The 24,739-nt window shown below is 33.9% G+C and overlaps 1 protein-coding gene across 6 annotated transcripts in view; it reads left to right on the top strand.

Moving 5' to 3' along the window:
* LOC149782931 (serine/threonine-protein kinase Nek11-like) overlaps positions 1-24,739 on the top strand; it is a 71,633-nt gene that overhangs the window by 14,784 nt on the left and 32,110 nt on the right. For all 6 annotated transcript variants that reach the window (XR_016414475.1, XM_089934491.1, XM_089934488.1 and 3 more), the window contains 7 exons: positions 3,755-3,903; positions 6,323-6,484; positions 8,101-8,250; positions 10,770-10,848; positions 13,151-13,239; positions 19,678-19,806; positions 22,552-22,627. Coding sequence is in view for 5 of the 6 variants with exons in the window: in XM_089934488.1 (XP_089790614.1) it covers positions 3,755-3,903; positions 6,323-6,484; positions 8,101-8,250; positions 10,770-10,848; positions 13,151-13,239; positions 19,678-19,806; positions 22,552-22,627 (834 nt within the window). In the remaining variant the exon portion in view is untranslated. The remainder of the gene's footprint in view (positions 1-3,754; positions 3,904-6,322; positions 6,485-8,100; positions 8,251-10,769; positions 10,849-13,150; positions 13,240-19,677; positions 19,807-22,551; positions 22,628-24,739) is intronic.

Below are 24,739 nucleotides of genomic sequence, written 5' to 3' on the forward strand. Positions count from 1 at the left end.
AGAATTTTGAGGAATACCAGTTTCACTCTGTGGGTGAAATTTTTCACAAGAAAACATTTCCCTTGGTTACATTTTTCTGTTCATGTTTTCTAAGACCTGCACCTCTGTAATCCCAGTTTTTATGGATTACCATGAAACTTGGTAGGTAAAGATTATGGTCATAGTCAAGTCATTGACAAGTCACTAAATTCCTGCATGATTATTGCCCATATTTACTTGGATCCATACTGGGTGCATGACAGAATCTTGTGGATATATACATAGATCTACAGTTCTTTATGAACCATCTTTAAACTTTGCACATGTTATGGTCATCATTTGAAAACATGAATTATGGGAGATCACTTTGCTCATGCAGTTTTGTTTGAGTTTTTTCTCTTGCAAGTGAATGCTATAATAAGATAGAATCCTATTAATGCATCTTGTCTTGCAGTTGTGGATTGAAGTGAAACTTGGTCATCATCTAAAGATTGACATATTGACAGATCCTTGTGCTCCTCGAGTTTTGTAAGAGTTATTGCCCTTTATGACCTCATTTTGTGAATGCAGCCACATGTGATCTTTCAGTGTTCCATGACGAATCATTTTCCTGACACGCTTTTTAGAAGACTTATTGTATTTTTGTTTTTATTATTGACTTGTCTCAATCATAGAGAGAGCTGTAGGATGCATGGGATGTGAGGTATATTATTATGTGATCAACTTGTCATCCTCTAGTTACATTAAATGGATTGAATTTCAGTTTGTGACGCCAAGTTAATAACTAATTGCCATGCCTTGAAAATCTTTCATAACAAGTTGCACTTGGTTTTGGTGACCAGAAAATGTCACACACATGATAATTCATCAGAAGAACATAAAGCCCTGATTGGATTAAAAATTCCTCGATTGCTTCAAGTCAGTTTTTAAAGTCAACTACAAGTGTCTGAATCCTAACTGAATGGATAACTCAGTGATGTGGAACCTCTACAACAAACATGCCAGTGCAACATCTTACTATAAGGTAATGCCACCATTGTGACTGGCTGAACAATGAACTCGACAGCTTATCTCATCAAAAGTTGGTGAGTTATATTAAAAAAGTTGCAGAAAATTTGTTGAAAACTCTAATTAAAAAAATCTCCAACAAAGAAAAATATATTGCCACAAATTCTAAATTCATGAAAATATTGCAATATTTTGAATTGATCATAATATATTATTTATAATATCCCTATTCCTTCCTCGTATTAAATATTAACAATATAGCTGGGTTCTTCCTCCACCATTAAAACTGGCCACCATGTATAGCGTATCGTGTGCTGAAAAGTGGCGTTAAACCCTACAACAACAATAACAACAGTATAGTTCTTTTAATATGTCCTCTTTGCCATGAATTTGCCAAAAAGATAACACAAGGCTGTTATTTCCAATTAAACAAAAAGATGGCTGAGAAGAAAACATTACGATGTGACATGCAATGGGTAACTATCATATAATTATATAAAATGTACCCAGTTTATTGGCTCTGAACGTGTTATATTGGTCTAAATTCTTTGGCAAAGGGAAATAGTTTAAATGCAAATATTCAAACCTTGTTTAAATATGAGCTAAACTGATTTCCTGCAAGATGTTGTTTTCACTGTATACTGTTGGAGAATCAGTATCTAGTGAGTTTGTTGTTCATTGAAGTTTAATATTGTTGAGTTTACAGATTAATGAGACATCATATTGGCAAGTTTGTCATTCACCAAGATGTTGCATCAATTAGTTGTCCATTCTGTGAATGTATACTTGTTGATATGTATGTCAGTTAAGCAATATTCTTCATACTGCTTTTAATTCCCTTACTAGAACAGTTAAAGAATATTTTTCATACTACTTTTTATTTCCTGACCATATCCTTTATTATATTACATAGTCTATTTTAATTCATAAGGGACCTCGGGGTGGTCAAGTGGTCTAAGGTGCCCAATTTACAGATCACTGACATCTCACCTTTGCAGGTTTCGAGTCTCAGACTCGGACTATGTTCTCATTTGAGAAAGCTTACCAGCTTCTTCTCTTGGGTCAGTGGCTCTTCTTGGGTTTTTCCCAGGTTCTTCCTCCACCAGATATGCAGACCATTATGTGTAGCCGATTATGTGCTGAAAAATGGCATGAAACACAAAAATCAATTCATTGTATTTTGTAAAACTTCATGGATTGTTATGAACTTTAGTATGAGGTTTAGTTTTAATAAGACCTAGATCAAGTTTGATTTTTACTTTCATTGTTTCAGAAGATTGGATTTTTAATTCTGTTAAAGTTAAAAGGTTGATTTTGGGTCATAAATTTTATTTTTACTTTTTAACTTTTGAAGAATTTTGTGGATTTATACTTAAATTAATTTGTACTTTTGTTATATATGTTGCTGGCAATTTTAAGTTTGCCCTTGCGTATTGAACCTTTGTTACTTCACTTTTGGCATATTGATGGGGCATTCATGTCATCTACCATATTTACCGTATATATTGAGACATGATAAAATAATGAATTTTTTTCCTGTCCCAGAACTTATGGTGAAACTTTTTTCACTTAGGTCATATGTCGCAAGACATAAGAAACAAAATAAATTTGTGTTGAACTTGCCCCCTACCCTGCACATTGCAATAAAATTGATAAACAAAATGTTTATTTGATAATAAAATGAAAGAAACTAACCTTGTATTGTTATCATTTATTCCTCTTCTATTTTCATCATGAGCATTAAAGAAAAAAATATATCCACAAGCTCTTCATATGTAGCATAGGCATTCATACTGTAGCATGTGTCGCTTATGTCCGATAACACATGACACCATGTTCATCACATATTGTGTTTGGTTGTACTCACAGGTTTGAATATGTTATCTGACTGAAAACTGGATCCAACAAAATCGCACACGAGAGGGAAATAATCAACTGATTGCTTGGAGGCATGTGCCATTCACGCATGGCATGGTGTTAGGTGCAAACTAACCAAGATTTTATTATATCCAGGTCAACTATATGATAGTATCTTGCAAATAAAAATCATTAAAATAACATTCTCTTGAGTGCAAATGACAGTCTTTTTGCTAGTACCAAATAATTGGATCAGATGTGTGCAGGAGATGGGTTGGGTTGATTAGGTGATGCTGCAGTGGATTCAAGAGTTTTGTGTCAAGTACAGTTTTATACTTTTCAAAATAAAATTTAAGTTGGAGTGTAATTTATGACATGTCATTTTTGAATGATTTAAAATGTGTCCCATAACTTATGTCTTAAAAAAACCAATGTGTTCCAGAACATAAAGTGTACAAAAAATTACTTTCAAAATTAATTTATGGTGTCCCAGCATATACGGTAAATGCAGTACTCATATTCCTAGTTGCAACTTAATTTTTTCTAACCAGACCAATTAGCATTTGTCCTCAAGAAATCCTAATTTTAGAATGGTCTTGCTCAAAGTTGGAGTCATCTTTTATTAAAGCAGGGAGCAAACTGAGGGAGCAATATTTAAGTACAAGATTATTTCTTACTTTAGGGACTGATATTTAAGTACAAGATTATTTCTTACTTCAGGGAGCAATATTTAAGTACACGATTATTTCTTATTTTAGGAAGTGATATTTAAGTACAAGATTATTTCTTACTTTAGGGACTGATATTTAAGTGCAAGATTATTTCTTGCTTTAAGGAGCAATATTTAAGTACAAGATTATTTCTTACTTTAGAGATCAATATATAAGTACAAGATTATGTCTTACTTTAGGGAGGTGATCTGGATATGAAGATTAATGAAATGAAGAAGAAGAAAGAAGTATTCGATGAGAAAACAATTATGGACTGGTTCATACAGCTTATTTTGGCAGTGCATTACATGCACACCAGGAGGGTGTTACATCGTGATCTCAAAACCAGGTGAGTCATCAGAAAATAATTTTGTTGGCAAAAGAGAGTCTTAATATATTAAATTCAATTCAGAAGAAAGATTGTGTGTGTTTTGGATTTGTAACATACCTTTAACAATGTTTCAGTTACATCACTTCAATGTCTGCAGTGTAAAATACTCCTATAACTATGGTAAAATAATATATTGTAATAGTGCCTAAGGAATTGTACCACTCCCACCCCTTCTCACCTGTTGCTAACTAAGTAGACCTTACCATAATTTAGCAAAATTTTAGCAAGCCTACTTGGGACCAGCTCAGTACTGGATAATTTTACATTTTTTATAAGATTGCTTAACTTAGAATGTAATTTTTGTCACATTTTTTGTTGGTTGTGGAAATTACTAAGATATATATAACACACGCTACCAGTAGGTTCCATCATCACTGGCCAGTCATGTGATTCTGTCAGTGCAAAGTTGAATCAGCACTAAAGGTCATGCATTGGCAATAAGAGCAAGATAGGTGCAATAGATAATAGCTTTGTGAGTAATTATCCTGGACTATCTTAATGAAATAACCAAGAAGAGGTAAGAATGCATGTCATTGGAGTAATAGGGCATTGAGTTAGTGACCGCATTTATTTAAAAGATTAATTTTAAAACATAAAAGAGTAAGAACACAAATGCTTAATGTAGCAGCATATTCTAAAGTGTCATGGGCCAAAATGACAGCATAGTGGTACTGTTATGGTAATAGGCTATGGGGAGACCACTGCAATGGGGGTGCCTTTTGATACTTAGAATTTTCATCATTCAACATTTTTTAAGACAATATGGAAACAAAATGTAGCATCAGTAAGACTGCAACATTTACCAAAATTTGTAAATGTGTATAGTGTATACAGTAACTGAAATGATGCATTTTAACTCAAATCATTACAAACTGCACCCCTCCCCCAACTATTGGGGAAGCTTAATGTACATCTGACAACTTTTTTTATGTAAGACAATGGCATTGTGCATCCTGTACTTCACTCAAGATTTTTGTATTTGCTATATGTATTTTACCTCCTATTAAGACAAATTCATTTTGTAACACATGTCCTTGGTGAGTTGTGGTAAATCTGACAAATTAGGTAGAACTCCCTTAGGATCATCATGATATTGTATCCCACACATGCAGTAAAACCAGCTAATTCATAGCCATGCCACATTCTCTTTGGAAATCATACATACTTAAGAAGAATTAAGACAAAATTTGAAATCAAACTGTGTCATTTAATTGTTTTGTAAACATTTACAGGCAGTAAAATAAATTAAGCCATTTACACATGTAAACTTGTTATGGCCTTGAACATCAATAGTACATATATCAGTTGAGAATATATTGAGAGTACAGGACCATTGGATAACTTGGGAATTGGTTGTGGGGGGTTATGTCATCTCTAGATGACTCTTGTTATCCTATACCTTTCAGTGATAACTTGTTGATACTGCTAATTTTTATTATTGTGATATGGAGCCTTGTATCAGATGTACATATGATAAAACAATCAGAAAATCACATAATCAATGATGGCATCACTTGGTAACATCAATTGCTTGTATTATCTGCTTCAAACTAAAACTAACTAGATTTTTTTGTCTCACCAGCATAAGCATAGTTAGCTGTGTAGGCGTACTAAATTTCCACTGAGACATCATTGTCATAAATATTGTTAAAATTTTTTAAAAAGTTTTGAAGCCACATGTCGTCAACATCTGTTGTTACATTTAAGCAAAACTTTGGGTTAATATCACTATATGTTTGAAGTTAAAAGAGGAGTTCCTGTCCTGCCTACCTAAGAATTGCGATCAACAGTGTTAAAGTTTTGTATGAAAGTCTATGAAAGTCAGATGCGGTGGTTACAAGCATACAGACACTGTTAAACATTAGGTTGGATGGAATGCTTGCTGATATATGTAGACATCTTTTTCTCTGGTAAAGAAATTTTGGAGTTAATATTTGTTTGGAAAATATATTGAGTTTGGAGTATACTGCCATGAATAAAGCCCATAAATTGTGTGAATAACAGACATCTCTGCCCACCACTCCATACCGACTGTTGTATGCTTTGTAAGGATAGACTATTCAGTCACACTTTGCATTGTTTTTACATCATTCAGCACAAGACATAGAAATGAAATACTTTGTTGTTATTATTTAAATATTTTTTAGTGTATAACAAACAATTATCAGTACAGAAGCTTTGATATAGATTGTTTTGTTATGTCATACATTTGATATTCTTATTCAAGAACAATTTAAATTTGATCATTGGGGTCATAGTGGTACTACATTATATTCTGAATCACACTATAATAAACTTCATTACAATGAAAAAGGACAGTATATCAAAGATTTTTTTAACCTGTAGTTAAATGTTTCGTTTTTTCTTTTCATTCTAGAAATATCTTCCTAAAAATGAATAGGATGAAGATTGGAGATTTTGGTATCTCTCGAATTCTCATGGGAACCACAGATTTAGCCTCCACATTTACAGGCACACCATACTACATGAGCCCTGAAGTTTTAAAACATGAGGGCTACAATTCCAAGTCGGATATCTGGTAAGTAGAGCTGCTTATGTTTCCTGGTGTTATTTTGAACAGTTTAAAGTCTTCACATGCAAGAGGTCAGTAAGGCATGTTTGATTCTTGTGTCCATGACGTTAGGATATTGGAAGGAGACACAGAGGACTCTATAGATAGTGAGTCAGACTTTTGTATTTTCATTTCTCGTCTTGAGCTAATGCACCAATATTGATAGCTGCATAACTAGCTTGAATAGACCTCCAAGAAGAGAGTAGAGTGGTTTGAGTAGATACAGAGAAAACTTGCTATAGCATGATGGTCAGGGTCCATAGAAATGCCAATTGCCTTATAGTATGATGATCAGTATCCATAGAAATGCCATTGTGCATGATAATAGGGTCCATAGGAATATCATTTTGCTACAGCATGATGATCAGGGTCCATAGAAATGCCATCATGTTATAGCATGATTATCAGGGTCCATAGAAATGCCATCATGTTATAGCATGATAATCAAGGTCCATAGAAATGCCATCATCTTATAGCATTATTATCAGGGTCCATAGAAATGCCATCATCTTATAGCATGATTATCAGGGTCCATAGAAATGCCATCATGTTATAGCATGATAATCAAGGTCTATAGAAATGCCATCATCTTATAGCATGATTATCAGGGTCCATAGAAATGCCATCATCTTATAGCATGATTATCAGGGTCCATAGAAATGCCATCATCTTATAGCATGATAATCAAGGTCCATAGAAATGCCATCATCTTATAGCATGATTATCAAGGTCCATAGAATGCCATCATGTTATAGCATGATAATCAAGGTCCATAGAAATTCCATCATCTTATAGCATGATTATCAGGATGCATAGAAATGCCATCATGTTATAGCATAATTATCAGGGTCCATAGAAATGCCATCATGTTATAGCATGATAATCAAGGTCCATAGAAATGCCGTCATGTTATAGCATGATAATCAAGGTCCATAGAAATGCCATCATGTTACAGCATGATAATCAAGGTCCATAGAAATACCATCGTGCTATGTACTGTATCATGATATAGGCAAACGAGTCAGTTAACTAAAGAAAATTTGCAGTTATCAACTTGATGCGTATTAGACAAGAATTACTTGTAACATTTATTACCTATTTGATATTAATTTTTGGGTTAGGGAATTTCATTTATGGGTACAGGAAAATTAGCAATCTAAGTGTAACTAGTTAGAATACATGTATTCACCAGTCACTAGCCCATCTTGCTGCATCATAATAGTAATTCCATTGAAAATGTACACAAAGACACCAGTTGATCTGGTTGCATCCATAATAGTAATTCCATTGAAAATGTACAAAAAGACACCAGTTGATCTTGCTGCATCATAATAGTAATTCCATTGAAAATGTACACAAAGATACCAGTTGATCTGGTTGAATCCATAATACTAATTCCATTGAAAATGGGCAACAGAAGTCATCAGCAAATCTGGTTGCATCCATAACAGTAATTCCACTGAAAATGTACACAAAGTCACCAGCAAATCTTGTTGAATATAAAAGTGAAATCACCATACATTTCACAGTTGTACATAAATATATTAGTTGATTTGCTTGAAGTATGAGTTACTTTTTTTCAGGTCAATAGGTTGTATTCTATATGAGCTCTGTACCCTGAATCATGCATTTAATGGCACTGGTTTGATGGCTGTGATGTATAAAGTAGTAGAAGGAGAACCTAACAACCTGCCCTCCACTTTTTCCCCTGAGCTCAACAACATTTTCAAACTGTAAGTCCTATTGTTTGTATTATTTGCACTCTCAAATCAGAAATTTGATTTAGATTAGGTTTTATCATTTAATAATGCATAAATAGGATACAACTTTCTCCTTTTCCAGTCTGGAACATAACTTTTAGTGATTTCACTCCTGCTTATAAATTCAGCAGAACTTATAAAGAAATTTTCAGGTTTCACAGTACACTGTTGGTATGGATAAAACTAATAAGAAATTATAAAATTTAATTTCTTGTGTTTTTAGCTCACCTGAAAATAAGGCCAGGTGAGCTTGTCATATGATATGCCCTGTATCCATTCTATGTCAACATTTGTTCTTCAAACTTCTTAAAAAACACTCTTCAGACTTCAACTAAATGTGGCAGAGAACTTCCTGACATAAAGGGCTTAATACGGCAGCTGCTACTAAAAAGAGAAAAACCTATTAAAGACATTCTTTTTGACAGCACCTTGTCATGGAGGGCATTCAATTATGTACAGATGATGCTGATCCACCGTCAAATATGGACTCCATAACTGAAAAGAACTCAACAACAGCTCAGTAGAATATAACTAAATTTGACAGAAAGCATCTTGGCATTAAAATTTTTCAGGGGTTTACAATGGATCCCACATTAAGGTAGCAGGAAGCTAAATTTTAGTTCAGATTTGCTTTTCCTGTGCAGTATATGGGAGACACACTGATATTTTGAATAAAAACTTGTTTAAAACAAATTTATTTGAAATCGTTTCCTTTTTGGTATTATCACAGTCAAATGATCATTACCACCTGTCATATTTTAGGTATGACTTCAGTCAAGCAATTGCATGACACCATGGCACTTTGTCCTTCATTTTGTTGTAAAATGCTCTATGAAAACAGGAAAAAATGAAGAGGAGGTCAAAAAATGAAGAGGAGGTCTTTTGACAGTCTACAGTGAACATTTTTGTAAAAGCAAAGTTTGGAGTGTTGGTGCTTTACACAGCTCTCACTCTTTATAACACAGTAGTTGAGGTCCATAACTGTAAACAGCATCATGTACCGAACTAAAGTTTAGTGAAAACTGCATTATTTACTGGATCATATAGTGAGAACTGCATTATTTACTGGATCGTATAGTGAAAACTGCATTATTTACTGGATCGTATAGTGAAAACTGCATTATTTACTGGATCGTATAGTGAAAACTGCATTATTTACTGGATCATATAGTGAAAACTGCATTATTTACTGGATCATATAGTGAGAACTATGTCAGATACTGAGCCTCATACTAGTGATAACACTGTTATATACTGAACTGAAGTATAGTGAAAAATGTGTCATTACCAAACCATGGTATAGTGAAAATGTGTCATTACCAAACCATGGTATAGTGAAAATGTGTCATTACCAAACCATGGTGTAGTGAAAAATGTGTCATTACTAAACCATGGTATAGTGAAAAATGTGTCATTACCAAACCATGATATAGTGAAAAATGTGTCATTACCAAACCATGATATAGTGAAAAATGTGTCATTACCAAACCATAATATAGTGAAAAATGTGTCATTACTAAACCATGGTATAGTGAAAAATGTGTCATTAACAAACCATGGTATAGTAAAAACTGTCATTACTAAACCATGGTATAGTGAAAAATGTGTCATTACTGAACCATGTTATAGCAAGAGTGAGAGAAAATTCAATAAATGCATATATTTGTGTCAGAGGGGAAGGATGTGAATAAACCAGACAGATTTATAAAAGTACTTTAATTTTAATTTATGTTTATGTCATCCATACTTCTGTTAACTTTTTGCTGTTTGTACAATTAATTTTTCAAGCAGTAATAGTTTAAAAAGAAAATAAAGATATAAGCTTCAGCTGTTTGTTTTTTTTCAACCCATGTTGCTGTACATTTGATAGAGTAATACAGGTACAATGGCTTAATTTTGGTAATTGGATCTACAGTACTATAATATAACCAGAATAGTGTCATAAAGAAGGGCATTATAATGACAGAGAGCTCAATGTAGTCTTTCATAAATGTATTCTGGGTATGTATCTTTCAGTGTATAGTCTATCATAAATGTATACCTTGTATATATATTTCAGTGTATAGTCTATCATAAATGTATACCAGGTCTATATGTTTCAGTGTATAGTCTATCATAAATTATACCTGGTATATATGTTTCAGTGTATAGTCTATCATAAATGTATACCTGGTATATATGTTTCACTGTATAGTCTATCATAAATACATACCATATATATATATATATATCAATGTATAGTCTATCATAAATGTATACCAGGTATGTATATTTCATTGTATAGCCTATCATAAATGTATAATGGGTATGTATATTTCATTGTATAGTCTATTACAAATATATACCTAGTATGTGTGTTTCAGTGTATAGTCTGTCATAAATATATACAGGGTATGTATTTTTCAGTAAGTAGTCTGTCATAAATATATACAGGGTATGTATGTTTCAGGAAGTAGTCTATCTTAAATATATACAGGGTATGTATGTTTCAGAATGTTGAATAAAGATCCCGCAAAGAGACCTGCTGCTTCTGAACTGTTGAAGCTCCCATTCATTGCACAGCATGTATCTGTAAGTTTTCATCTTCTTACAATGTAAGAAATATTCATGATATTTCCAAATTATTAATATCTCTTTAAAAGTCATCTGTATTACAGTATTAGCAGAAATTATTTTAATTTATTTGAAATATATAGATAATTTATGTTGAAAAATTGAACTTTAGCCTAAACAGTTTTAATTTTTCAATCTTGAAACATTATTTTCAAGGTCATATTTGAAGCTGGACATTTTTCATATTTTAGGAATAGCAATTACTAAATTTTTTTATTGTCTTCATCTGTTTTTTTTTCTTCTTGTTGGACTCGTAATCTAAAGGTTGCAGGTTCAGTTTGGAATTTTTTTTATTGATACCAGTAGTGGCATTCATAGCACTACATACCCCCCTCCCCCATTTTTCTAATATTTAGGCCAAGGTTAAGTGGTTTTTGAAGAACTATTTTCTCTCAGTAAAAACCTGTACCTTAAGAATTTTATATCTTGAGAAATCAAAGACTCCTTGGGCAAGTAGCTCTAAGAGGAAGTGTGATCCATTAAGATTACAATATTCACATTTTGCTAGCCTTCAGAACTATATTTGGTTAAAACCTCCCATGATCTGCAGTAAAATGTTGACTATCCAAATGCCAGTTATTCAGTCTCATGGACTACCACAGCACTGTCATGAGCGACCACCTGCAAAACATGACCAGTGACCTCAAAATTTCGGTAAAATATGTGAGACTGCTATGAACAACTGCATCCCAAAACTAACTCATAAACACAGCTGACCTTCATTTAATCCATTGTAAACATAACCACTTAGGAGGATCTGCAGGCAAGGTCCCATTTGTATAATAAACATCTGTTATAAATGACTGTGTTGCAAAAACAGATAAAACCACTAACCTTTTATGTAATCCTTTGTGACCATGATCAGTTAAAAGTGAAGACATTTGTAACAAGAGAACAGGAGACCAGCTACCAGTTTCCTAATTTTTACAGGTAGTTCAGATAGTATCATTTGTTATAGACTATAAACCAGGCTATGTACATGTCACTAACTGCCATAATCATACGAATACCCATTGAGATTAATCATTCTTTCTTCAGAGGGAATAATTGTTAGTATTTGAGAGATTTCTGTGGTTTCTTTATCTGTTGTGTGAACTCCACACAATGCTGATAACAGTTCATCGTAATGAGAAATCTTTTTAAAGGTCTTTGGTGTAGCAGTTGAATGTATCTTTCCCTTGGGAGTTAATCTGATTGCCTGAGGTAATGAGGTCTTTGGTTTTGGCTTTAAGACTAATAAGTGATAATCTTTTCCTGGATTTGATTGTCATTGTTAAAGGATTGTGTTGTATGTTGCTCTTTTTAGTTGTTCATGTGATAGTGATTACAACTCAAACTCCAGGCATTTTCTATTCACCTTAGTTCAGTCAGTTAAACCCTTTGTTTAAAGAGTAAATCCATTTTGCACACCTGATTTGTGTCCATGAAATGAAACTAGTTTGACATCGAGAATGCTAACATAGAACAGAGTATGAGTCAAATATAATCTCATACAATTATAACTACAGTGGATTAATGAATAATTAAATTATCTTTTTAAATGTAATTAGGAGGAAGGGAGATTCAGAGAGGAAAGATTTTTTTTTCTCAGACCCACTTGACACTGACTAGTGTTGCTTTGACAATATGTAATTTGTCATTTAGAAATCTCAAGCTAATCAAGCAAGATTAAAGATGCAGTGTTCCGATCATAGGAATTTTTTTGTCCAAGCCTTTGACTTAACTGTCTGTCAGTGATCATTGATGACCTAATGGATAATAAAAGCTAATAACCTACTAGCACATGTGTTTATAGAATCTGTGTCAGCCAGGTTTACCTTGGTCAAAGATCATTGACACTGATGTTCACAGAAACACACATAAAATGACCACCCTTCACACCTCTATTATCATTCCATGGTGAATAGTCAAAGTAAATCTCCAGTAGGTGTAAAGTGCAAACATAAAATCTTTTCTCCTAGTGATAAGATTAACATCTACAAAATGTGAATCTTTAATTATTGATACATATGCATATGTATGACCCATTTAATTCAGATATTTTCATTGACAGTTTTGCTTTTTGACCAAAATTTGATCATCTGTATTATAATTGTTGACACTACTTAGTCATTAATTTATTCATTCATGGATTTGTTGCTCCTTATGTTGAACTTAAGGAAAATTGATGAGATTTTAAACCTAAAATACCATAATTATGAATTTCATTGCTAGTAAGATATTTCTCATACAGCATGTATTTTCTTCCACTAATTTTTAGAAGATGAGTGCTGATTATTTTGCTAAACATCCATTCCATGACCTACCAGGCAATGCAAAGACAGATGCTGAAGAAATTGCCAAAGTCCTGTACGTATTTTATTTCTTGGATGATGTTCCCATTAGCATGAACTTAAGAAATGCATACCAGCTATGCACACTACCATAATTTTGGGCAGAAACACTCATGCTATATGCCACCAAGATTGTGGTAGTCAGTATGTGGGTGTGTGCAGGGATGGTCCTGGCTTTTAAAAAGCTGTCGCCAAAAAAATCGCCAACCTCAATATTTTGTCGCCAATTTTCAAAAAGTGTCGCCAGAACAAGTAGTGTACATTTTTCCAAGTGTTAATTTAGTCTATTAATGTAACAGGCAATGAAAATTACAAAAGATGGGTTACTTAATTCTTTAATTACAACAAGCATTAACAAAATGTTACAAAGTGTTACATGAAGATCCGTCGCAATTTTAGGGCTGCCCACTTGTTGAATGCAGTTTCAAAGTCTAATTTTTCACATCTGTACATGCTGATTCTCATGAAATTCTCGAGAGATGAGATGCAGAGTTTATTTCTGATGTCAGTTTTTATGAGGTTCATCTTACTGAATCCACGTTCACAGTCCACAGCACTGACAGGTGACACCAGTAGTCTATCAGCAGCCCCCCCCTCCCCCTTATGGCTAGCTTAACAAAGCTTGTAGTGAATTGCTTCCTAAATCCCAAGAATGATCACTGAATGCTGTATAAATTTTCTCGACAAACAAAATAGGATCTACATTCCCACGAATGAAACTTACATGAATCAACACCAGGCAATATTGGACCGTATATATAAGCATAAATTCACACCCAATTTAGAGATTCTTTCACTCTTGTATTTTGAGAAATAAATAATTATTATTAATTATGCAAAACTGGTTGTTGTTTTTATTTTGTGCTATTTCTTGTTTCGGAGTTTAAGTCTCAGCAGCTGTAACACGGATTGATGGCAAAAGGAAAAGATCAATGAGTAAAATGCTGCACTGGCGACAGACATAATTGTGATTGAGATTTTTCCATTTGCTTTGTATTTATACACAGTAGTCGGTACTTCAAAGGTTATCAGTTTTCTATGAAGGTTCAGCAAAACTATTGTACTGGTATATGTAAAAAAAAACAAAAAAAAAAACAGAAGATTTAGCCATTCAATTAATTGTATCTGTTCTATTCGCGTCTTCAGAAGTCGGTCAGTTGTAGGTATAGTTCGGTAGCATGATTGACTGTATCACAGCATACTCAGCCCAGATGTCAGCATAAGCAGATTATGATGTAACAATGCACTGTAAAGATGGGGTTGTCAATACGAACAAAGGATTGTTTGTGTAACAGATTGATTCCAATGCATTGCTTAGTCAAGTTTGTGGCTTCCTTTCGTTCTCCCTTTTAATTTATCCAGTCCAAATCTATGATTGTATGTACAAACTAAATAACCAAAAAGTCTGTCGCCAAAAAAATCGCCAGATGGGATATTTTTGTCGCCAATAAGGAAAAAAAATCGCAATTTGCGACATTGGCGAAGCCCAGGACGATCCCTGTGTGTGAGTGTCTGTGGACAGTGCTTATATTACAGTAACCCTTACCCTATTCACTTCATTTTCTGATTATAATATCAGCACATATTTTCATTCTCTGTGTACCACTCATGCCTCTGCAAACAACAAAGAACCTAATCTGCCACTGCATAATGCACCTGCAGATCAGGTTATATCTTGTTTGTTCTACTGATTACTCCTAACAAACTGCACAGACCCACATCTGCTGGCACATTATGCAACAGCAGATATGGAACTGTGCAGTTTGCAGTTGGACTCATCTTGAAAGTGAGTAAATATGGTACATCGGGTGACATGTCATGACATGCACTGTACCAATAGTGATGCAGTCAAGGCACAGCAAACCTTTGCTAGATGACATAAAACTGCTTCAGAGGCCCGGAGGCAAAACCAACTTTCGTAAGCTGAGAAAATTTAGAAAATGTGGAATAAAATGACCATCATCTATATGCCTGTAGAGCCCGCTATGTGATGAATGGTACAAACAACTTGACAATGTAATCAGCCATTTTTGCCACTCTGTGGTTTGGTTTGTTTTTAGCTCACCTTGCTGCAGAGCCAGGTGAGTTTATGGTATGTTCCTGCATCCATCATGCATCATCAGTTGTGTGTTGTATATTGTCTTCATTGGTCTGTTAACAACTGCTTGCAACCACTCTGGAATCTATATTTCTGATCCTGTTTCACTCAAACTTGAAATGTGGGCTTATATAGAGCATGGTCTATGCATGTTAATGAGGTGATCATGCATTTAATTGGCTGACCTTGTTACCACTTGGGAGCCTTATTTCTGATGCACATATATTAATGAGCTGATCTTGCAGGTGATAGGGTGACCTTGTTACAACTCTGGAGGCAGTAATTCAGATCTGATTTGGATCAGAATTGGAATATATGATTATATCATCCAGATTTTGGACAAGTTTCAGATTGAGCAAGCTACATGCATCAGATTGATGGCAAAATTAGTTACCACTGTGGAAGTCATATGTCGTGTTAAATTTTGATCAAACTTGAAATATGGGTGTAGGTAATCAAGATCTTGGATGTCTTTGATAATGAGTAAGATCTATTTATATATTAATACAGTAATCATGCATCTTATTGTCTGAGTTTTTATGATGAACAAGATCTACATGTACTAATGAGATGATCTTGCATCTGATTGACTGTACTTGTTGCTATTCTGAAAACCATATTCTGATCTGATTTTGATCAAAGTTGGAATATCAGCTCATATCTTCTACATCTTGGGTGAATTTAGTAATTAGCAGTATCCATACATATTAATAATGTGATCTAGCATTTGATCTTTGGTAGCTTCAATTCTGAGCAAGAGACTTTCTATTTTAATTAAAGTTCTGTCATTTGAAAGAATGTTTATAAGGGTAAGTAAAATAGGTAATTTCAGTATGATATAAAGTTTGAGGGGTTTTGACATAGAATGTTAGTGAAATGGTCAACTGTTCAGTCTTGTAAGCCAGGTGAGCAATATCAGTCATCAGACCCACTTGGGCCTTTTGTTGTTATTTCCAACAGTAACTTTTATATTGAATGTACAGAGATCAGTTGATGAATACAGTGACCATTCATTCCGTCAGGTATTCAATCAATCGGTAAATCAACAAATAACTTAAATTACACAATATGCAATTTGCATAAATAAATATTAAAGTAGGTCAATCAACCAGTTGATCAGTTATGGTTTATTTCATTGGAAACTGTGTGCTGACATCAGACAATGAGAACTGGTTGTTGTTTATGTGGACAAAAATGGTTCATGAATAACAATATTCTGAACCATCCATGTTGTTGTTAGTGCGCTGTTCCCCTAACACACTAATTACACAAAACATGAGAAATGGATACAACTACATTTAATGCAAATCAAGCAAAATGCAATAAAAAGGGAATTCACACCAAAATCTTATAAAATTTGAACCACATTTTGAATGCATTGTTGTTAAATCTATTTAGGATTGCATCCCCACTGTGGAAATTGTGCAGTACTAATTTTTCCAAATAAAGTAAAACCTGTCTTAATGGTTACCTGTGTTTAGTGGTCACCTACAAATTTCCTATATTAATGCCTGGGTCACCTGTCTTCAAAAGTCAGTGGCCAGGTGTTTCCTAGCCAAACAATGATATCACCCTGCTTTAAGGGGTTAGTGGAGCATATCAGCAGTGACCACTCCAAATATGCAAATTAAACATTTGTTTTGTTTTTGATGAGCAATACATTGTTTAGAGAAAGATATATTGTGTGAATCGATGTTTAAGTGTTTCATGTCTTTGATTGTACTTACCATACTCCAGTCACATTAACAGTCAAACTCAAAGGCCTCAACATCTTCGCTTCAATAGCAAGGCAAATTATATCCTTGTAGGAAAGGATCAAAGCAATTCATTTGCTGGATTGTGGGAAAAGTAGTTATTTATCACAGTAGAAATTGAGGTCACCTTTTGTGCCACTGTGACAGGTATGGTTAGATCTCTTCATCTATTTGCCTGTGATTTACAGCCATCTCTGAAGAAAAATGTTCGTCTTTGAGAAAAGATATGAGTTGTATCCCTTTTTATTAGGATCAGTGATCATTCAGTATTCAGAATGTGTCTGTGAAGGCAGGTAAAGTTTTGCTTCATTGGTCACAATGAATAGCCAGATAGAATGGGAATCAACATCTGGCATTGTAAAAGTTGTTAACAGGGCAGTTCACCATATGCTGGTGAGACTGGATGCCTTTCTTCAGTCATCTTGCCTTGTCTTTATATTGTTGTTTTGTCCTTCTGTTTGGAGGCAGTATTGAGAATGTGAGGAAGTAAGCTGAATAGAATGTGCCTTTCCAACTTGCCTTACCTTCTCTTTTCTTTTTGTCAACAACAGCCACATCCCTAATGGTGAAGACTGATGCAAGAAGGAGAAACAGACAAACTCTTATCAACAGCAGTTGCTTTGCCTACAGTAGCAACTTCAGTGGCAACAATCATCACAATACAGAAAACAGTTAATTCAAGGGGAGGGGAGGCCTTGTTTCTCCTCTTCCATATATCTGAATAAACAGTATTGACTTTGGGTCTATGACAACTGTTAACAGTATCCCAGTAGGTGCCAGGTTTCTTCATTTTTGAGCTGTATCTGAACAATGAATGGGTGATCTAAGTTGTTTCAGAGGGACTACTTATTTCATTCATTCAGCCTCCACTTCCATTACAGAGGTTCTAATCAACTTTGAAAGGTCCTAGTTCTTGATAAATACATGAAGAATTTTTATTGGACATGGAGATTGTACACATAATAAAGTTATTCTCCATACCTGATATAAGCTAGCTCAAAAAGTTTATGTCCATTTTCACGTTTGAGATGGAAATGGCATGTTCAGTGCAGTTTTTCGTAAAGATGGACAAGTTTGCAATCAGCCTCAACTTAATTGATGCCTATTTTCTTATCCAGATTCATGCATGGTCAGACAAGTCCATTCATGTTCCAAAGTACCATATATTAGTTTTGGGCAGTCTATGGGTCCTCACATAAGATAGTTAGCTGTATATACACTTACTTAAGATCCATGTCTGTAACTGTAACTGCTTCATACCTAGAGGATATCATACAGAATGACATGGTAAGTTAGATTCTTATTCAGAATATGAACAGGTTATTCTCCATTCTGTTTCATCTAGGCATTCAGGTGAATGGGGAGAAGTGTGATCTATGAACAGGTTATTCTCCATTCTGTCTCATCTAAGCATTCTGGTGAATGGGGAGAAGTGTGATCTATGAACAGGTTATTCTCCATTCTGTCTCATCTAAGCATTCTGGTGAATGGGGAGAAGTGTGATCTATGAACAGGTTATTCTCCATTCTGTCTCATCTAAGCATTCTGGTGAATGGGGAGAAGTGTGATCTTTGAACAGGTTATTCTCCATTCTGTCTCATCTAAGCATTCTGGTGAATGGGGAGAAGTGTGATCTATGAACAGGTTATTCTCCATTCTGTCTCATCTAAGCATTCTGGTGAATGGGGAGAAGTGTGATCTATCTCCCTACCAGCATTTTGTCGAGTTTGGCGTAGAGTTTCTTACATGTCATAATTTAGCTTGCCTTCCTGCCTAGCACATTACACAGATAATTGACCATACTGAGTCAGTCATCAAGTAGATATGGACTTCTACAGCTCCTCATACTCTTCATTGGCGATGCAGACTTTCTTCATCTTGTCTGGCTTTTTATATTCCACTTTGCAGATGGCCCTATTGGCTCAGTGTAACTCTTTTTTTTCCAGTTTCCTAGATCACCATGTTCTGTTATCAGCTGATATATAAATGTGCCTGTGTTAATGTGAATACAGAGAGTGACCGTTGGCATGAAATTCCTCTGAAGATCCCTAGCTGTAATTATGGCCTGTATCGATGCCAGCGTGCAAGGGTGGGGTATAGCCACCTTTTGCTTCACTTCACTACAAATAGCATCAATTTGGAGCTGGATGAGAGGGCCCTTAACATCAGTCGTCTGGTAATGAAGGCCATCGTCAGTGCCTTTTATTTCTAGTGTACATTCTCTGTGGGAACATTACTCTCATATTGCTGAAAAATTCTGTGGTGGTCAATATAGAGTGTGGGACCCAGTCAGAAACAGAAACTAGCTTTGTGCCAATCTAAACCTATGGGTTTTCTTACAGGACTGGAAATACATACAATTTATCTTAACTGGTAATATAGGGGTAAAATGAAGTTAATAAATGCTTGAAATCAAAGAGTGTAAGAGCAATTGCTGTGTTAGAAATACATTTGCACTGAGTGGTTCCTTCTTTGCCAAATCAAGTCCATAATACAATTTAATGATTTTAAAATGATAATGTATACATTACAAAGTTGCATTCACATACAGATTTACAAGTTCCTTAATGTTTTTTTTTCTGAAGAAAATCAATTTTTTCAGGAAGGAAAAGTCACATCTGGAAGATTTAAGATTGACAGAGGAAGACGTAAAATGGAAAAACTTGCCACCCAGGGAAAGAATGAGATTGAGGAAACAACAGGAGGCTGATAAAAAAGCTAAAGATATGAGGTTGGTTTTTTCATGACTATAGATACTGTCAATTCAGTTTTATTTATGGAGTACCAGTTTTCATAAACTTCATGGTTGTCATGAACCATACATTTTAAAACCCAATGAACAATGGTTTATCTGCAAAGACAAGAGGACCAGTTTTTCCGTTAGCAACACTTTCACAAATTTAAGTATAGAAAAAATAAATCATACTGTTACAGGTTAAAGTTTTCAAGTACAAAATGTATTTGATCATGGGTTAGAAAACATTAGAGCATTGAGACTTGCCTAAGCTGTCTTAACATTTTCACCCCGGGACCAAATAAACCTTGTACTGAATGACACTAGACCTTCTATTTATTTGTCCTTCAGCCCTATTAAGAAAACAAGAATCAAATAAGACTTGTGTCCGTTTCAACTCTGATTAGCAATAATCTAGTGACAACCTGACTGAACCACCATGTAAGAATCAATACATTAAACAGCTTTAACCTTATTACATTTCTATCCTAATTAGTATGCTATGTGATTTTAGTTTGTAACACAGTATAACAATTCTGGCATTAAACAGTGAATGACTTGTGATCACTGTTAAAAAATCCTGTTAATACTTATATCAGGATGCTTAGTTTTCCCCAGTATGGGTTTTACATATATTAGTATGCCGTGCATGATACTGCATAGACCTTATAAATGCCTATATGCCAAGTATAGTACTGCATAGACTTTGCTAATGCCTATATGCCAAGTATAGTACTGCATAGACTTTACAAATGCCTATATTCCAAGTATAATACTGCATAGACCTTACAAATGCCTTATATGCCAATTTTAGTACTGCATAAACATTACCAATGCCTATATGCCAAGTATGGTACTGTATAGATCTTACAAATGTTAATATGACTTGTATAGTACTGTGTATATATATATATATATATATATATATATATATATATATATATATATGTCAATTTATGTATAGGTCTTACATTTTATGTTTAGCCTGGTTCTATATATGTCTTGCATATATCAGTACATGTATGTATAGCATGGTACTGTATGGGTCTTATCTATATCATTGTGCCTAGCATGGTATTCTATATGTCAGTATGCATAGCATAGTACTCTATGGGTCTTATTGTTATGTGTTTAGGCTCTTACAAAACGTAACTAGAAAAGAACGAAGACAACAAGCTTTGTAAAATTTAACAAATAATTTATTTCCCTATAAAAACAAGGTAAAAATAAGGGGAAAAAACTTACAGTTTTGCGAATCAAATCCAAATATAATCCAAGAATTAAAAAATAGAAGTCCTGTTAATAAAAAGTCCTAATGAAACTGAGTTCAAATCCCGATGAAATCCAAAATGGAAGGCAATGATGTATGCTGTGGTCAGCATTGTACTGATGTGTCAACAGTTCTGTGTTGAATCATAGAAAATAATATTCCAGTGTTTGAATTCTGCACAAATTTTGATAACTGTCCTTGTCCAAGAATTAATTTTGAGCACAAGTATTTCCACGGAGAAATAATCTCTTGGATTCCAAATAATTTGAATAAAACAAAATAATTAGCCCAAAAACTGGTCACATCATAAAACGCTTTAACTTTTCAAGTGCTAAAGCAAGTAATGACTATTTTTTCTCAAAAAATCAATAATAAATCTAGCTACAACTCAAAACAGATGCCTGGATGTGGGTCAGTCTTTTGGATAAACCTAATTGATACCTAATTGATACACGTTATTTTTCATTTACTCCAAGTATGTCCTTCATTTCACTGTATGAATCTTACTCGGAGAAAGAATAAAATAAAAAAATAAAAAAATGTTATTTACTTCAGCCCTTACTGGTTCTGAATCAAGGTTAGGAGCTAGGTCAGCATTAGATACAAAGTTTCAATTATTAGTTGTTTACAAAAAACTGTCAGGTCAAACTGAAAATTTTCTAGACAGTGTCAAATCCAGTAAATAAAGTTATATTACAATAGAATTTTAAAAAATTTAAACTAACAAACAAACAATTAAATTAAATCAAATATAAATCAGATCAAATATACATAACTCTTGCCTGGTTTTGCATAGGTCTCGTATATGTCAGCAGGAATAGCATTATATAGGTCTTAACATATGTCAGTATGTATATCCTAGTTCTGTATGGGTCTTACATATATCAGTAAGCCTAGCATGGTACAGTATATTCTTACATATGTCAACATGAAGAGCATTCTACTGTAAAAGCGTTATAGTATATATGTCAGCATAACTAGCATTCTACTTTGTAGGTCCTATATTTGACAAAGAGTGGTTTTGTTTTGACTGATTGGCTATTTGATGTATAAATAAGAGATACATACTTTAAGGAAAGATAAATATAATGAAATAAACAATTTTTTTACATAAAGATATGGAAGTACAGCTTGATCTTGCATCATTGACATGCATGTTTGTTTGTACCAAGTTTCTAAATGTTTTGCAGACAGTGAACTAAAATAAGCCTTTACACGGATAAACATTGCATCCTGATGAGCTTGAGATTTTTTTCAACCAGTCAGTCACTAATGACATTACATTTGAAAGGTAGTTTCTGATTGGTTGATAGTAGAATTTCAGTCTCATATTTAAACTCAGAGTTGTAGGATGTCTACGTCCGGATAGCCTGAAAACCCAAGGAACCGGGAAAATCATTTCAAAATATCAGTAGTTGAATCGACCCTGGTTTAGCCATCAAGATTCTACTCTGTATTTTTATTCTTTACAGCGAGCTGGCTAAAGTACAGTTGAAGGCGAACATTGAAAGAAAGCAAAGGATTAAAAGCAGTATTAACAAAACATCTGTGCGTATCTATCTTGAAACTTACTACACAGTCCAGTCATGTAATTCTGATATTGATTATCAAAACTGTGAGTTACCACACTTGTGTATAATGCACATTTAGCTCTGAACAACTCAGACACAGTTCTGCCATCACATAATAAACGAGCAGAGCAGTGTCTCGGTTTGTACTACCGCTTTTTTTAACGGACATTGTAGACACTGATCTGCCAATGAATAACTTGATGGCAGATGGGTTTAGGCTGTTTTGTACTTCTATTTTAAATTAAATTTTTCTTCTTGCCAGCAGCTTCTATGCTGGAGGTGCTCAAGTAATGGTCTGCAGGCCACATGCAGCCCACAGAAACGTTTTGTGTGGTATGGCACCTGTATCCCTACAGTATGCTTGTGTATTTATTATAGAGACAAAACTTTGGCAGTGCAGCCCACTTAGTCACAATTAAGGTACATTCTGTCTCATGTAATCATTTGAGTTATGTACCTCTGCTGTATGCAGTTTAAAAGAAAATAAGAAAAATTTATGTTTTGTAAAATACATGACTCTACCTCATTATAAAACAGTTTAATCCATTTATATATGAAATTCCCAAAATTAAACAAAACATTTATCAATAAATTACCTGGAGACTATATATAAGGCTTTTTTAGGGTTTATATATAGTTTCAAGTACACTGGGAAGTTCTTGTTTTATTGTTTCAAATAAAATATTGTAGATAGGCTTTTTTTGGTCAATAAATCTACCACATATAAAACCTATTTCATCCATAGCCTTCTTAATTCTGTTTGATCTCCTAAACGATGCCACTTTATATATAATACTCAAAAGAGTGATAGGCCTCCAGTTTCTCAGCATGAATCTCTTTAATTTAAGGATAGAGGTGATAACAGGTTTTTTTGTGCTATAGAAAATGAACCCATCCTGTATCCATTATTTATTAACTTTAAAAGAAACTGTCCTCAATATTTCCAAACTTTTCTAAAATTTACCTGTAAGGTCATCTAGTCCAGGTGCCTTGGAATTGTTCATACTTTTGACCACTTTTTAGAGCTTTTTTATAGTATATTTCACCTTCTGAATGCTTAGATATATTATCATTTGTCTGGATTTTTTAAATTCTGTTTTCAATTGCAGTGTCATCTTTGTCTTAATTTTTGCAACATATCTTCTCATAGCAAAAGCTTTTGCTCATTTAGAATGCCTTTAGTGTTAGTAATCTCATGGCCATGTTTTTTTCATTGTTTTATTTATATAAAAAAATTTTCTCCAAAACTAAACAACAATTTTGTGAATTTTTCTCCTAGATGATAGCACTTATCTCCAGACCTTACCATTACCCCTTCAATCTTTTTTTGATGCAGATTATGTAAATTTGACATTTTAATTTCTAAATGTCCTGTTGTGTCATTATTGATGTTAGTCAAATTTTCATTTATTTCACTTTCTAGTAAATTAATTTCTGTAACATGAAAAACTTGCAGTCAATGGACAATTTTTCTTAGTACCATATACACTAGCTCATAAGACAAGCCCAACTACAAACTGCACAGATTCAGATCTTCGATCACATAATGCAAATGTAGATCTGGGTCTGTTCAGTTTCTTTGGAATCAGCAATAGAATAACATAGACCCTGATCTGTAGTCATGTTATGTTACAGCAGAAATGGATCTTTGTTGTTTGCAGTTGGCACTCAGCTTGTTAGTGAGTATATAAGGTACTTAGAAAACCACATTAATGACTATCTTTTTGTCATCCAAATGTAACAGTTTATTAAAAATGTAATCAGAACTTTTTTCAGTCTGATGAAACTAAGTTAATCAAAATAATGCCCAAATTTTGTTACATAATTTAGTAAGTTAAAAGCTGTATATGCTTTAGTGTCATCCATAATTTTTATAGTAGGATTCAACTTTAACAAGGCAGCAGTTTTGTTTAAAAATGGTCAGTTTTCTGTGTGTTTGTGCTATAAAAATGTACTTATTAGCGCATGTGGAAGAGCTTATGCAGTGGTCCAAATTTTTTTGTCTGGCATCTATCCCTTGTCTTTAAACACTTGTTCCATATCACTGCTTCTAAGCTGCTTGGAGGAAAGTCATGAAACTTGGCACAGT

Source organism: Sinohyriopsis cumingii, chromosome 15, assembly GCF_028554795.1.
Source record: "Sinohyriopsis cumingii isolate HCF-2022 chromosome 15, ASM2855479v2, whole genome shotgun sequence".
Taxonomy (NCBI): Eukaryota; Metazoa; Mollusca; class Bivalvia; order Unionida; family Unionidae; genus Sinohyriopsis; species Sinohyriopsis cumingii.